The sequence below is a fragment of the Malaya genurostris genome, chromosome 1, assembly GCF_030247185.1.
Source record: "Malaya genurostris strain Urasoe2022 chromosome 1, Malgen_1.1, whole genome shotgun sequence".
Classification (NCBI taxonomy): domain Eukaryota; kingdom Metazoa; phylum Arthropoda; class Insecta; order Diptera; family Culicidae; genus Malaya; species Malaya genurostris.
Window position 1 is genome coordinate 102,819,781 of NC_080570.1, and position 17,896 is coordinate 102,837,676.

Below are 17,896 nucleotides of genomic sequence, written 5' to 3' on the forward strand. Positions count from 1 at the left end.
GCACAATATAATGCTTTGAAGCAATGTACATCATCGATTTTTTTAGTAACGCGGAAAATGAATCCTAGCAGCTTGGAGGCTTTGGAGATAGTAAACTCATTATGCTCCTTGAAATTTAACTTAGAGTCCAGGAGGACACGAAGGTCCTTCACAGATGACGTACGTTCCAAAACAATTTGTGGAATATTATAGTCGAAACTGACTACAGACTGTTTGGGACTAAAAGAGATGACGGAGCATTTGGAAAACCAGTTAGTCTAATTATTCAACTGCTCTTGTAGCAACTCTGCGTCAGCTGTGGATTTGATGACATTAAATAATTTGAAGTCATCGGCGAACGATAGTTTCATGCACTTGATTGAAAAATTTAGATCATTGAGATAAAGTAAACATATAAACGGTCCAAGGTGATTTCCTTGAAGAACTCCAGAGAATGATAGGGTTGTACAGTCTCCTATTTGCTCCTATTTGCTCCTATTTCGCGACCAGTAAGATATGAGTGAAACCAATTCAGAAAGGACCAATTAAATCCTAGTCTATTTTACTTTGAGATTATTATGTGATGATAAATCTTGTCGAACACAGCGGAGAAATCGGTGTAGATAGAATCTACTTGTAGTCGTATGATAATGAAAGTATAGGATACTAAATTTGTAGACGTCGAACGATTGGGTATGAAACCATGTTGAGTTTCAGATATATAGTTAGAGCAATTATGTGTTATAAAATCAAGAGCTATAATTTCAAACAGCTTAGATACGGCGCACAAAGCTTCTATTCCACGGTAGTTGGACTTCATCACAATATTGCAATTGTTGTTTCACACCCTTGTTGTTTCTACTAAAATGCTGTTGATTTAACTAACTTTGTTTTCTTGAAGTAAACAAAATTTCTGTATTCAAATGCTTTCACTTGGCGAAGAACGTAAACACCAAACCGAAAACAAAAATCCTATTCATTTCATCAGAAACGGTTCACATTGAAAATTTTCAATGACAAATGAACGCCATTTATGTCAGCTACGTAGTATCCGTAAAAGTATGCAGAACATAAGAGTTAATTGTAGAACAAGCTTTCCATGTACTGAATAGTTCATGTCAATGCAATTAAAAACGCTTAATGCCTAAAAATTGCTGCTATAGTTAAGTGACAGTATTTGTATTTTTTTTAAATGCATCTGTATCATTCGCTTGTCAGCAACAATTTTGAAAACGGAATCAAAAAAGCTCTTTCAGCGAACCATACTGCAAGTGAAGGAGAAATTTCTTAATGCCCTGTGAACATTTTGCTGATGAATTCTCTATGGGAATTTTAATCTTTTGTTGCATTTCTATATCATCTGTGAGTTTAGTGATAAAGCTATAAGCAGCTACTCAGGCAAAATTTCGTTGTTCAAGCGGTGAACGATTAGCTGCCGCCCGAAAATACTAGCAATAAAAAAAAAACTTTATAGCAATAGGCGTCTTAAGTTCAAATAACTGAATAATTGGTTGGAACAACTGAGACATTTTTTGCTTTCATGCATACAGGTAACTTTTTTGGGATTGTGTCATTACTCAGTTGCACGAGTGACACCTCATTAAAACGTCTCATTTTTTCCTAAGGGTGTAAGTCATTGCTTAACTGTAACTTTTTTTCACTCGTTTGTGGTGCGATCGATTAGTAGTAGCAAGTTTTAATCAATCAGATTCAGAAAAACAACTTATATTTTAGTTGTTTTGCGATCGCTGGCTTTCCCGTGTATATCCGATGTGAATTTGTGAGCTTTCCAACTAGCCAGACATGTGAACGAGAAGAATTTGTTTTCTACTTTTGAGAAATTAACTCATCTTTTCACATTTTTATGTAAAATCTAATTATTAAATTTGCATTTTTTTATGATCTCGAGTAACTGATTCAAATGGTGTATGACACTCGTCTTTCGGAGTCTCGGTTAAAGAGTCGGGTTTCACAGTGATTGCATATCCTTCATATAGGAGAAGAACAAAAAGATCATGCTGGAGTAATTTTCGAACTAATTAAAAGTAGCTTCAAAACCAGAAGTTCATACACTGCACATAAACGACATACTATGTAAACAAAAACTGCAACTATATCATATTAAAGTTTTTCCTTAAGAAAACTGAACACACATTTCATTATGCATTCGAGGCCATCCGCAAGAGTTCAAAATCGAGCTCCCGTCTACGGTTCGAGACTTTCTTACTTTCTTTCTCTTTTTACATATTCAAGCGGCAGTAACTAATTAGAATACAATTAGGAGTCTATTGATATCAGTACTGCGGGCAATGAGAAAACTGCATGTACATACTCGGGTTCAATTGCACTTACAGTTTCAAATTATTCGACGGAAAATTGCTTTGATTGTGACCGGCACATTAACCTTGCAGCAGAAAAAGTGACCGTTATAAATAAACCGTTTCGCATCGTAAATTAGCCCAGTCAATTCGGAAACGCGCCGAGTGACACAATCGCTCCCGATTTCACTATCCGCTATTTGTCGCAAGACTTTCGTCTGTCCACCGGCAAATTAGTTCAAGGAGGGTGCACACTCCGGACGGTTGCCAGCCGATGCCGAGTGGCCACGGAGTGCAAGGATGTCGACGATGGAGCTGGCTTTGGAACGCAGTGGATTGACTGCACTGGCAATGCCGACATTAGTTCTGATGACTCTGCTAGTAGTGGCCAGCGGTTTGTTTCATGTGTGGATGCAAACGCGGCGATACGTGAAGCTCGGAAATTTGATTCCCGGTCCAAGAGCATATCCATTGATCGGAAATGCTAACATGATGCTGGGCAAAAATCATGACGAAATTATGAGAAAGGCTATCGAGTTGAGCTATTTTTATGGTCACATTAGCCGTGGTTGGATAGGATATCATTTGGTTGTGTTTCTGACGGATCCGGCGGATATTGAGATAATTTTGAACAGTTATGTGCATTTAAACAAAGCAAGCGAGTATCGATTCTTCAAGCCTTGGCTCGGAGATGGACTATTGATTAGCAGTGGCGATAAATGGAAGTCACATCGAAAGCTAATCGCACCAGCCTTCCACATGAATGTGTTGAAGACCTTCGTTGACATATTCAACGATAACAGCTTGGCGGTGGTGGATCGGATGCGTAAAGAAGTCGGCAAAGTGTTCGATGTACACGACTATATGAGTGAAGTGACGGTCGACATTCTACTGGAAACGGCCATGGGATCGAACAGAACGGGAGAAAATAAAGAAGGGTTTGAATATGCAATGGCAGTGATGAAGTGAGTTAATAGCTTTGAAATCTTTTGCGTGTCGATGTGTTTTGAGACTTTTTCTTCTAGAATGTGTGATATTCTGCATCTACGTCAACTGCGTATCCATCTGAGATTGGATCCAATATTCAATATGACCAAAATCAAACGCGAACAGGACCGCCTATTGGGTATTATCCATAGCTTGACACGGAAAGTTGTCAAACATAAAAAGGAGCTTTTCGAAAAGAATTATGCTGAAGGCAAATTGCCGTCTCCATCGTTGTCTGAAATTATTAGCAAACAAGAACCAGCCGCCAAATCAGTTCCTCTTATCTCACAGGGATCTATGCTAACGGATGATCTTGATTATAACGACGAAAATGACGTCGGTGTGAAACGACGGTTAGCTTTCCTGGACCTAATGATTGAAACTGCCAAACTTAACCAAGATCTAACTGATGAAGAGATTAAGGAAGAAGTGGACACAATCATGTTCGAAGGTCACGATACAACGGCGGCGGGATCAAGCTTTGTTCTGTGTCTTCTTGGTATTCATCAGGATATTCAAAATCGCGTCTACAAAGAACTTAAACAAATATTCGGTGATTCCAACAGGAAAGCTACTTTCAATGATACACTTGAAATGAAATATTTAGAACGAGTCATATTCGAAACGTTACGAATGTACCCTCCGGTTCCGATGATTGCTCGAAAGCTTACACAGGATGTTCGAATGGCATCACAAAATTACGTGGTACCTGCTGGGACCACAGTTGTGATTGGAACTTATAAACTGCATCGTCGTGAAGACATTTACCCTAATCCAGAGCTGTTCAATCCAGATAATTTCCTGCCGGAACGTACACAGGAACGACACTATTACAGCTATATACCGTTCAGTGCGGGTCCACGAAGCTGCGTCGGTAAGTGATTCTATGAACTATCATACACATATAGCTAAATTTTTTGTTAACCCCGAGTTCGCCTTCGCTCTTGCAGGTAGGAAATATGCTATGTTGAAGCTTAAGGTGCTCATATCGACGATCTTGCGCAACTACCGCATTGTATCCAATCTAAAAGAAACCGATTTCAAACTACAAGCGGACATTATCCTGAAACGGACCGATGGCTTCAGGATTGAGCTGGAACCCAGACTGTAAAGTATACCACATCCTTCTATGAGCCACAAGATAAAATGGTCATCTTGTCGCGACAACCCGCACTGATGGACTTTAATTGATGGTTGTATCGCTTTATGATACTGTTAATTGAATTGTTCGGTTCCCGAAGGACCACTATCGCAACTAGCACTCGCCTATCCTTTCTCTTTTTTTGCGTCTATTGCATTTTGCTCTTGTCTTTCTACAGTCATTTATTTATTCTCCAACGAAAGTTTTTTCTTCCCTACATTGAAGCATAGCTGGGAGATAATAAAACCTTCTCTCTGTAACCGTCCTGCCTGCCGTCACTCATTCATATCCGAAAATCAGGAATGCACGAAAAGAACAAAAGGATTATCGGACCCGTTCAGTCCGCAGACAATCTTATCAATATGAATGGACACTAGCTGGATTGTCCCTAAAGAACTGGGCAGACTATGGTCTTGTAGTTGGGTAAGGTTTTCCGATACGGACGAGAGATTGTTGTCTGTTGAATTACCCCTCTAATGACGGCTCTTTAAGATAAACTTTGGATGTTTGCTCACTGCACTTGCCAATCGGTCAATAATAACATACAAGTCAAGGGAGGACTGTAAATATTTTGGCGACGGGTGTCAAAGAAGGTAAGCCTTTCTTGGAACTTTATAAAGAATAGAAATATAGCAGCTCGCAACTGGAAACTAGCTTTCTACGATTCTAGCTGTGTTCCATCAATTCTAAAAGATAGAAAAAAATAAGTGCTTAGTAGGGATCCCGTAATAATATGAAAATATTTGTTTCAGTACTCAGAAATCGAAAATTCCCAATGGTACTCTTAGATCTTGGAAATCGATTGTGCACTCTATTCAACTACACCGAAAAAAAGTTGATCATGCTGTCTAGAATTAGGCAATTAACTGAAATCAGTAAAACGTCTTCAAAAATTTATTTTATAATAAACGTTAACTTAAAGTCCACATTCGATTTTAATTTGATTAGTGTCTATCATAAACCACGTAGCCTTAGCGAGGATCTGGCAAAAGTCTACGTTTGTCTACAAGGGGAGGGAGCGGGGTTTTTCCTAAAGTCTACATAGTCTCATAATTATTTTTATAATTTTGCAAGAAATTTAGTTTGGTTCAGTTAACCGTATATTATATAATCACAATATTGAACAATCAAGTATTTTGGATTAGTTATTGGACAGCGTGGTTCAAAATTCCCTACATTTCACTACAAAGCTATTGTTAATTGTATATTTGTTTTAGAATAACTGTACTTACTTGTGCATACTTATTAAAACGGTGCAAATCTACAAAAAACACAAGCGCTTTGATTTTCATGTCTAAATATATCGAAAACGGCGATTTATTTCTTTTTATCTGTAAAATCATATTCTAGTATTGTATAACAATTTTCATCGAAAATGTGGTTTTATCTGTAGCTTCTCAAACTTTTAACTGACACAATAAAAATTAAAATCGAATTTGGACTTCAAGTTAACGCTTAAAATAAAATTATTTATGATATAATAATTATATTTATTTTAGTTAACTCTTTAATTCATGAAAACGTTAATTTTTTGTTTGTGCTAAGAGAGTGTCCAACAGATTTCCTACAACTGTTTCTTGTACAACATTTCTGTACAATTTACTGTTTCCGAGTTACAACGATTTGAATAAAGTGCACGCAAAAAATTATCCGCCCTTTTTGGAACTCAGTCTTATGCCGAACGAGTTCTTCCATCCATGCAAAACAAATGGTTTGCCATTCATAAAAAGTATGCACCGTTTCATTCAAATTAAAGAGGGTGGTAAACTGATAATTTCTGAAAATGCTATTTCAGTGAATTTTATGTAAAAGATAAAAATAAATACAAAATATTTAGTTTAGTTTTCTTTCGAACGAAAACCAGACTAACTCTATGAAATGATTGAATCAATTTGATACTAATATTGCATTGAGGCGAGGTAGTTCGATTGATCGATTACTTCGCCATATATTCTAAACAATGTGCAAGTAATTGGGTTCAATTTCTGCTGAAAGACAATTGAGAACTGCTGTTTTTGTGCGTATGTTTGCGTTAAATAGCAGAGTCTTTGAAAAAATCAAAACTACTTCCACTCGAACTCTTTTTTTAGAACTCTATACTGTTCAGTTTTTTCGGTTCAATAATCTTTATTTATTAATATTTGTTTGCACATACCATGATTTGGATTATCAAGTGGTTTAGGTTTACCAATGCGTCTTTGATATTTTTTACAGATTTTATGTTAGTGAATAGAAATATACTATATTTACAAGTTTATACCGAATTTGTTTGTTGTCCTTAAGCCTACTATTTACAACTTACCGTAACATAAAATAACATATTTCGTATAGGTAAATATTCAGAATCTTCTCTGAATTTGATACAAGAAAACATACGAGCATCAAATAGAAGGCTTAGAATCATTATAAGTGTTTTGTTCTGCAACACAAGTTTGCCATACCGGAACGACGGAATGCAACACTGGAACGACGATTTGTTTACATACGACCAGCTTTTTTCGTTCCCACAACATGGAGCGTCGATTGATAAGAGGATAGAGACATTTAACTACGAAAGAAAATTTTGATAACATTTTCGTTATGTGCTTACGAAACAAGAACCTGGCGTCCATCTAAAGCCCGAGCTATAGCGCTTCGGAGGACCAGTCGATCGATGTGTGAGCATCCAGTCTGGTAGTTTGCCAATGCTTGAACTTGCGTCTTCGGAAGGTTAAACAGAATTTTCCTTTTTTTTTGTACTCGATGAATATGTCCAAAAACCTCTGAAGCTTATTTTTGATCTCGTGATTTTTCACAAGGATTACACACTTCGAAAAAATCCAGTGATTTTACAACTTATTAGATGCACATAAATGGAGCGTCGCAGCTCACGCAAATTTACGTGGAAGAACATTTAATACTGTGTCTAAAATTCCATGACATGAACTCATTGAAATAAAAAAAATGAATACTGATAGCCTCCGCTGCGACTGGAACCGAGAATCATTGGGTCACAAAGAACGTCTGTTAATCGACTGATCCACAGAAGCACACATCTGCTTGGTTGGTAAAAGGTGTATTCAAGTCCATACAGTCGCACCTGCTAGCAGAATGTAAGTTGCAGTTGAAACCAGTAATATTCATGCTAATCTAACATTAAGTCATTGAAAAATAAATTTACCGACATTTGATTTTTTTTTTTGTTATAAAATTTTTAGTCTGGCCTTTTTGCGTAAATGCTTTACGTGGCCGATTGGCTTACATTTTTGATACTTAAAAATTTTTTTTTGCTATTCGATCTCGTTGTCACCCTTTTTCTAGGGGGAGATGAGTTTCCATTTCCATCCAACGAGGATCGGGGGTCACTTCGTCCGCGGCTTATCTCATCATTCATTGCTTCATCGTCGGTGTTGTGTGTGATTTCCGTTTTCTTTTCGTTGTACTTGTTGATCGTAGCCTTGGCATCGTTGAGAGTTGCTGTAGATGCGCCTTGTTGTACATTGGTTGCAGTTGCTGGTTGGTTGGAGGGTAAGTTGTTAACTGCAGCTGGTGTACTTTGTTCTATAGGGTTTCGTTGAAGGGGATGCTTCATTGTTGTTGGTGGCTGTCACAGGTGTACTGGGGTTGCTTGGGGTTGGTGTGAAGCAAGCACCGTTGTCCTTTGGTGTAGTTGTCTCCTTGTCCAGTTTATCACATGGCTTACCGTAGTGAACAGCTTTTTGGCAATATTGACATGTGGCCATCTGATTGTCATATGTAACAAGTGATTTGCACGGAATTCTTGTATCTTGACCGAAAATCACATAAGAAGGTATAGCCTTCTTCAAGTATATGCGTAATAAACGTACGCCATTTAGAATACCGCGGAAAAAATTCATCCACTTTTCGATAAAGAGAATCTCTCCATATTGGGACATGCGTAATAAACGTACGTTATTTAGAATACCGGAGGAAAAAATTCATCCACTTTTCGATAGAGAGAATCTCTCCATATTGGGACATAGTTTTGCGAATATATGAATCGGTGACGCTTGAGAGAAGATCATGCACACGCACTTCTATAGCACTATCTTCCATATATACTGGAATGTTGTACTTATTGTTCTCGTGCTCCACATAGTGCACATTGTTATTGTCTTTTGCGAATTGAATTGCATCCAACTCTTTATAAAACTGGATGTGAACAACATTATTCGTCTTATTGCATTGAAGTAAATGCACACGTTTAGTGTCAAGATGCATTTGCTCCTTAAGCAAACCTTCAAATTCTCGTATCGAAGGTCGAATTTTGCACTGCCTGAAGTCAACAACAATTGTATTCTTTTGTGTCGGCGGTAGCTTTTATTCGTTTCGTTCACTCATTTCGAGGTCGTTCTATTGTTCACTAAACAATACTGTACTTGGGTTCTTCCGTCCCGAACGTAAGCGGTTTTGTTATATCGACTGACTTGGATGAGATGTGAAAGTGAACTGAATTTGATTCGCAAACATTGACAGCCAGCAACCGTCGGAAAGAGGAAGAAAATCCGATGTAGAAATGCTGCAAAAATTCGGGCGAAACATTACCGAACGTTTTTTCGTCGTCAAGTAAAGCCACATTTAAAAAATTGGATTTTACAGGTGACCTAATGTTCCATACGAAGCAATTTATAAAGAGCTAATATGTCAAATGACGGAATGATTTCCATTTGTGATGCACCCTCACCCCCCATGGAAGATTTTTCAACAGTAAGTTCCTTGAGCAATAAAGTACTTTTTATGTAATAGTACAAATAACTTGACCTTTCTTTCAAAGTTTTGTATCTTCCTCACCTTTTGAACCCCCCTCCATCCCTTGAATCCCCACCCCCTTTGAACCACCACCACCCCCTTTTGACCCCTCCCTTGTACTTTCCCTTGAACCCTCCCTTGAACACCCCCTTGAACGATTCCTGCGCACGGGACTGTTGTGATGAGTTACTGTTGGATGAATTTTACTAAATCCGACTGTAATTTGCAATCGGCTAGCTAGTGCGACAGTATGAATTTATATGCACCATTCAAACAGTGGTGTGCTTCAGTGGCTCAATCGTCTCACGGACGTACTTTGTGATCCAATGATTCTCGGTTCAAGTCGCCGCTGTTCATGGTCAGTTTTTTTTTATTTCAATGAATTTCAATCCATGTAATTTTCCAATCACACAATATCACATATTCTTGCACGTATATTTGCGTGAACTGCGTCGTTTTATTTATGTGCATCTCTAGACATTTTTTTCAGAACGATCGTTAGGTACACACTTTAAAACCAATTCTCGAGCTCGGTGTAGTAAAATGCCGAGACAGATCGGCAATACATAATTTTGCTGGTTGTTCAGTATTCAATATTGTGTTTTCCGAGTTTCGTTTAATTAATATACTGACTCTACAGCTCATCTTTTTGCCGATCTAGTGCTGAACTAGTCAATGACTAGCAATTATCATTAAAATCAGCAAATGCGTATGCCGAAATTTCGGAACATGTCTTAACTTTTGCCGATATTCGGCGAGACAGCTGTCATTTACGTTTCTACATTTTCGCTTGCCACTACGCAGTTATTTTCTGATGAAATCCTTCGAAGAAATTTTTCGGTGGTCATTACACCAAATGGAATTAGTTCAAAAGGAAAACGTGAGGTTCTTCGATTCTTTCTGTAAGTATAATAACTACAAATTATTGTTGGTTATTTATATAATGCACCTTCCATATTCTGCTTTCTCTGTCGGGATACAAATATTACAATTGTACCTATTCGAAACAAGTAATTTTATGTACATACATATTTTGTGAGCTCATACGAAAATAAAATAACATGATTTTTTTGTTTACTTTCAATCAGTGAAAGTTATGCCGAGTAGATCGTAAACTTTTTCTTGATGATTCCGGTAATAACTGACGTTTGTCAAATTTGAGATTTCCGAGATTCAGCAATTTTATCTTTTGCCTAGATGATTACCGAGTACTCGGCGGTGCAAATTTTGGCAATTAGTTTGCTGAGATTCAACGAAAGACAAATAAGTGTGTAGGTGAGTGTCCCGAGGCTCAGATTTTTCATTTTCACTGTATAATGTTGCTGATGGTCATTTGTGTTAGATGGAGTTTCGTATGGGGTAACTGGGCGAAGTAGTTGAATCCATATTGTACAGATATAACTTGACAGATTCTGTATGGATTCATTTTAGATACAAATGTTTTGCGATTATAATATTTTGACCGAACAGTTACTCTCCAGAAATGTCACATGTTCTAGTTCGATACAGTCAATGACTCCTTTTTACTTCGACTATTAACCAACTGTCTCCAAGCCACCGTGGCCGGAAATTCTACAATCTTTAAGACTAACCTTACTGAATCAGGAGCAAAAAGCCAACCTGACACCATATGTGAAACCTGTAATTAGCACCAGGGAGTACAATATTGCGAGAGAGAGAGAGAGAGAGAGAAAAAAAACGCACACCCAGCAGCCATCTGAGGCACGAGTCGGCTTAAGTAATTCGATCCGTTGCCGACGGAGACGTAGATGGAGGCGCTGATTGTCGCAAGAGTTCCGTCTGGCACAAATTTATGCACGGCAACATATTGTTCCTTTCAGTAGCTGCTGCAACAGCACCGAAATTAGCATTAGAAAGAAAACTCGAACCGACACGGTTTGATCCGAAGAAGCAAGGGGAAACGGTGCGACGCACACGTGACAAGTTCCCGGATCGTCTGAAATGCATTGCATCGAAATGAGCGGCATTAGAATTTAGATTGGAATCAAACTGCAATTTTGCCTTTGATTCCGGCACGTTCCAGACGACAGAAGTTTGGGTTAATTAAAAATGTTGGCATCATTCAGTCTCGTATTATTTTGTTACACATTCTTCTGTTGGTGGATTGTGGGTAACCTTGGGACGTGCAGTGCCTCTATAGAAAGAGTGGTCCTGCGATTGGTTGGAGGAATGGATTTCCTACATTGTAAATATTTTTGTTTAATAGTTTGCAACAGTCAATGTTTCTATTTTAAATGGGCAAGTTGACCAGCAGTCTCTTTCAATGAGCACACACCTGGGTGCTCTCAATTAAACTGTTGTCAAATAAAAACCACGTGTGTGGGTCCTGAAGACACCAATCAGGGCAAATAGTGTTGTAAACGTTTCTCGGTACATCCGTAGGAGGCCGGTTAATGTGGAGTATTTGTTTAACCAAAACATAAACAGCTTCATCCCAACAGCCAGCAGGAATCGAATGGGCAAATAAGGACCAAACACGGTGGTCGACGATCGTATCCAGCTGTTCAATTATCTTCCCGAATGATCGATTTGAGGTGTTGTAGGACACACATGATTCCATTCGTAATAGAGTCCAAATAGGTTGTCCAGGACAAATAACACGAGGCGCGATGGAAGGCACGAGCCCCTGCAGCTTGTCTAGACGATAATGAGGATGTCCTGGGGAATGACGATCGCTGAAAACATTTAAAGGACACATATCAGCAAATCATACAATCTGACTTTCCACATCTAACCAACAAGTCAGTCAGAAAAAAATATGTATATGGAAGACCCGGAGAATTTGTGTATGAATGATACCGTTCTGCTGATAACAAGGGCACCAAATAAGAAAAGCAAACAAGAAAGCGTGTCTATTAGAAACGAACCAGACTATAAACGTAAGACCCAACTATTAACGCTGCTGGCACTGGCACTGCAAAATCAACGTCGAACCGATTGTATCGTCTAGGGACGTCACCCTGCGTCAGCAAGCCCAGGAGGAAGAATAATTCATAGGTGATATCTCCGATGTTTACCTGCACTTTCTTCACACCTTCTTCGCACTGTCGGAGCTCGTGGCCCCATACCGATTATGTTTATCAGCAGCATGGTCTATCGGACCGGAATTCAATGAAAAAGCAATGTTTGTTGAGACTCGAACCCTATTGAGCACGTTTGTGCGGGTGGCTCGTCGTCGTTTTGTGTTACTTGTAATACGTTTCGATCAGTTTTTCAGTGCATCGTACTTTTTGCCTTTGCCAACTTGATGTTTTGGATTTTCAGAATTATGATTTTGTACAACTAATGTGATTTTAGCCTTATGCATGATATAATCCACCTGGGGAATTTCGGTTAGAGTTATCATTCATCATAATTTTCCTGTATATGTGCAGATTTGATAGACTCTGGATAACCGTGATTCTTAAATTACTCTTCAAAGTGGATGTTGACAAGACAAGACTTACTGGCCATTATCCGGATAAACACTTGAAATATTGTTACATCATCTTCCTAATTTTTGTTGGCCTATCAAATTATTTATATAATCTTGCATCTATTTGTCACCGATCACTCCTCTTTGGAAGCCTGTCTTTATGGCTCAGCACGGAACCACCCGCGATCCCATTTCAACCAGAATATTAGTTGATTTTCTGAATTCGATTGGTTGAAATTTGGTACAACTAATCGATTTTTGTTTTAACTAAACTGTCATTTTTGTTTTTCGATTAACAGAAACGATGGTTGAAACAACTAATTTGACTGTTTGAAAAAAATGCTGTCAATTTGTGAGGACACATACCTTTCAATTTCAACAAATAATTTAGTTGAAATAACTGGTGTTGTTATTGAAACAAAATTCTGTTAGTTGCAAAATAAATCGGTTTTATTTGTTTTAGACGTTGCAAATAGTTGAATCAACTCGAACAATGTTATTGATTTGCGAAAATAACTAAAATATACTTACTGATACACGTCATGATCTATTTGAAATAAGTTCGGTATGTTGAGATTCATGAAATGAATATCGTTGTTAAAATAGAAAACAGTATTTTATATTGACATGTGATATCATTAGTTATTAACAGGGCTGTGAAAACCACCGATCACTGCTGATTTCAAGTGATCTTAACCAAGGAATAAATTATCATTACGAAATCAGAACTGATCTGATCTCTAAGTGATTTTGATTTTTGTATGATCATGATCATGTCAAGTCGAGATCAGTAAAGATCTAAATTCTAAAAAAATACTTCTGATTCGATCGGAAATGATTAATGTAGAAAAACGTTTCTAATCAGCAAAAGTGCCCGGAGGGGCGAGTAAATTAGCGAAATTATTAAACTTATCTAAAATGAGTATTGAAAGATAATGCCTTCAAACGGTTGAACTAAAGTTATGCACTGATAATTTTAGTTAATTTATATGAACTTGGGTGCATCAACCGCTGGGAATTGGAATTTTGCGACGGCAATTCACACGCGCCATTCAATCGCAGCGCGTTCTGTGTGTTTGAAACCCTTCGCTCCTGTTACTTTTATAAATTAAATTCATGTCAAAAGCATTTTATTGCTAATGTATGAACATCATCATCGGTATCAAACAGCTGGAAGTAAAACAGTCTGCTAGACGTAAATCAATGATCGAATTAGAAGCATAAAATTTGTGCGCATACCTGAAAGATTACGAGATGATCATTCATTAACATTTTCTAATTTGTCACCAAATCTTTTTCATCTTAAACAAAGTTAACTTTATCACAACACCGCTGTTAGATAAACACTTGTTATGGAATCATAAATTTCTCAAATCGAATGAACACAATTTCACCAAACGCTATAACCATCGATGTTGTTTTCATTGACATTTTTAAGCGACGCGAACAGATTTCAACTAAAAAAGTTGTTGATTTTGCATTGCGATTATTGTTTTGATTTTGCATTGCGATTATTGTTTTGATTTGATTTTTTTGATTTTTTGATTTTTTTGATGAGTAGTTATTTAGGGGTTCGGTACCACGTGGGTACCGGATTTGTGCTAAGTACACATAACTATTTTCATTTTTTACGTATGTGTACTTAGCATAAATCCGTAACCCACGGGGTACCAAACCCCTAAATAACTACTATCTGTTGACAGCCAGAACCTCGTCACTTAGTTTCGTTTCTTTCGACGCGTCAGTAAAGACATAGCACTTCGGTGTGATAAGTGTATATGTAAATAGCATTAACTTTACGTCTGCTCAGCGGTTTATGTTGAACCGTTAGGTGGCGTTAGCAGTTCAACATAAACTGCTGACGCACTGATGAGCTGAAAGCGAAACGTAAAAAATGAAAATAGTTATGTGTACTTAGCACAAATCCGGTACCCACGTGGTACCAAACCCCTAAATAATTATTATATTGTTATCATAAGTTTTAACTTTCAACAGTTTTAATTTGTTAAATATCTCAAAATAACACAAATTGTTATACATATCAACTGTTGATATACTTGTGTTATGATTTAGTTATGTGCATCTGATCGGGACTAGTTTTATTCCTATATATGTCAACGTAACGCCGTTAAGTGTGTGTGTGTGTTTCATTGGTTGTGCAACTCAGATTTTCATATTTTTGAAAGAGCTAATCCAGATTAATCTTATAATAAAGTTTTAAATGTAAAACGAAAGAAAACGAAAACGACCCAACAATTTATAAAATCCCAATTGATTCCAAACTGGTTTCAAAAATATACTGTGTTGTCTCACAGTTGGCATTCGGTCTATTTAAGAAGAATTTTGATATTCTTTGCCTGAGAGTCTAAAAGTGCAATATTTTGTTCAAATTGCTGTCACAGTTGCTCTTTACATCCCATAAAAGAGTTTGACTTTCCATACGATTAATACTATGCTTCAATAAAGAGCAGTACACTGAAATGAAAATCTTATTTATATTCATTAGATTTGTCATATGAATCATATGCAGAATATTATTTATAGAAGTTATATGAAAACTTATAATCGTTATTTAAAGTGTACGTTAAATCTAAATAGACGTTACCATAATAAAAAAATATAAGAATATCCCATATAATTAATATGGAAATTCGATCCAACCTCACACGTTACATAATCAATATTCATTGGATGTATAATATAAATCGTACGCAGATGATATTCCATAAAAGACATATGACAACTTATGACTTTTAATGGAACTTTACATAAAATCTAAATGATGTTCCATCTATATTTTATATCTTCATAATCTTTATGATATTGATATGAATTTCAATAGAATTTTAATATTCATTACATTTTTCTATGCATGATTGAATGCTGATTATAAAAAAGTCATATGAAAACTTATAACCTTCATTGGAAGCGTGTATAAAATCTGCAACAAGGAAGAAAAAGACACACTGTTTTCTTAAGTTGAAGAAAATAGCAAGTTTTATTGCGATAATATTTTAATTTTAAAGACATATAATGGAGTTTATTTTTACGAAAGAATAGTCGTGAATCGTACTGTTTGAAGCTGAAGAAAGAGTTGTAACCTCGATATTCATCATATCCTATAACTTCAGCAGACAGTTTTTTAGGAAGTTGTCAATGTTATTTTAAATCGTTGACAAGACGGCTCATTCAACTTCGTTCAAGGATAGGCTCTTACGGACCTTGAAATAAATATCCGGTACGTTTCATTACGCTGTCTGTCTAGTAAGAGGATTTGAATTATTTACTTTCAGTTTCGGGATCCCATTTCTCCTTCGCAAATATCAGGAGGTGCTCTCTTACGGAACTGAACACTAGTATAGCATAAATCCTCGAGAAAGTAGAAGTTTGAGAATATCTGCTATTCGTAGTGCATCTGATTCGTCTGGTAACAGTAAATATCCGATGAAATCAGCCAGTTCCAAAGAAGTAAGGAAGTAAGTAATATTAAAACAAAGTTATATTATGAAACGCTGTATATACAAAAAATATTACAATAAGTTTTTGATAATTATTTTTATTGTTGTTTTTTATTCCTGTTTACGGATGATTATTCCTTAATCCCAGTATTTTTAATTTGAATCTTACACGTATCACTTGTTCAATCAACTGGCAATCTTTTGATCCATTTAAAACTGCTATATAGCAATGGGATAACCTCCATCAAAAGTTATATATAAATTTAAAAAAATAACCATATGGTATAGATAAACCTATCTATATAAATTTGAAGTGAATATAAGATGCGTTTCATGAATTGTTCCAATGTATATTGTGTGTATATTTAGTAATAGTTACAACGCGCGCCAGTAAATTTGACTCAGGCTGGAAATTTTATTCGTTATATGAAAGTCTTGTAAAAATAACATTAAGAAGAGTTTTATGTTTCATAAGATTATATTATATATTTGGCATGAAGTTTAATACACCTTGTAGCTATCATTGGAAATGCTAATAGTGCAAAATCATGAGAATATCATATAATGTGAAAAAGAAATTTTAGCTCAGTGTAGCACAGTAAAAAAACACATTTTTCTATTTCACTTTACTGAAGATGTTTTTAAAAACAATGATATGACATTTGGTTTTTGAATGACGGCCTAATTTCAAAATTTGAAAATGTTTATAATCAATTCCAAATTGAATTGTGTAAAGTTTTTATTCAAATATTAATATTAAATTAAAAAAGATCATTTCGCTCTTTTTCTCTTTCGAACGGCCAATACGTTTCCTGATGAAAACAAAACAATATGTAGGGGAAGATGGGGTAAAACGTACCCCCGAGGTATAATGCACCTTTTGCTTTTCTCAAAAGTTACCAATATTTTTTACTGAAATTTTAATGAAACTGAAAGTCCGCCATAACAACAGATTACTATAAACTTTTGGTAGCGATGGTTCAATCATATCTGGAAAACTTTAAAAAAACCAATTATGTCTCTGTTATAAGTAATATTTGATGTTCGTTCCATAGTAATTTTCTAGGGTAAGGAAGACGATTTGAACTTCTTTGCCAATCATTCGGATTTCTAAAATTAGTTCTAATACAAACGATGTATTTGCAATTTCATAGAAAAATCATCAAATTTATCGTCTAAAATTTTTGGGGGCAAAACGACCCGATTTCCATGACTTATGCCCAACAAATCAATCAGCTGTTAAGATTAAAGGCATAAAAGAAACCATTCGGCAGGACCCTGAGCATAATGTATTACCGACTCATAACAGTATACTAAAAGCTTCGGTATAGCTACACACTACATGTAATGAAATCACGACGAATTTACATTGCTGTTTCTGAGTTTTAAAATAGAAAACATATTTACATACACGTAAATATGAAATTTTGGTTATAATTTGCAATAAACAATGGTCAAATAAAAAAAAACATAATAACTATGTTTCCAGCTTTACTCGATGAAAACTCACAACAAGATAGATTAAACAATGCCTTTTCAAATTTGTATTAGTTCTTCAAAATCTTCGAAAAATTTATAGGGATATCTAAATACATATAAAAATTTTTAAAACACGTTTCTATTTTAAATAAATAAAAAAAATTGGAGGTTCCAAAAAACAGATTTTTCGTGCATTACTCGACTATGTATACAACCTCCGCTGTGTCATTTCTCGAGTGTATCAATTTTTTTTGTAGCACCGAGTAATTGGAAAGTCCGAAAAAATACATGTAAAAGAAGATTCAAAGAGTATTTTCCTTGTCCAATACTATCAAAGCCAGAAGAAGAT

The 17,896-nt window shown here is 36.2% G+C and overlaps 1 protein-coding gene across 1 annotated transcript; it reads left to right on the forward strand.

Annotated features, from left to right (window-relative positions):
* Positions 1-2,449: 2,449 nt before the first annotated feature.
* Positions 2,450-4,685, forward strand: LOC131425279 (cytochrome P450 4g15-like). The gene is made up of 3 exons (XM_058587038.1): positions 2,450-3,262; positions 3,323-4,158; positions 4,235-4,685. The coding sequence occupies exons 1-3, from the start codon at positions 2,598-2,600 to the stop codon at positions 4,393-4,395; spliced, it is 1,662 nt and encodes a 553-aa protein (XP_058443021.1). The 5' UTR covers positions 2,450-2,597; the 3' UTR covers positions 4,396-4,685.
* The last annotated feature ends 13,211 nt before the right edge of the window (positions 4,686-17,896 follow it).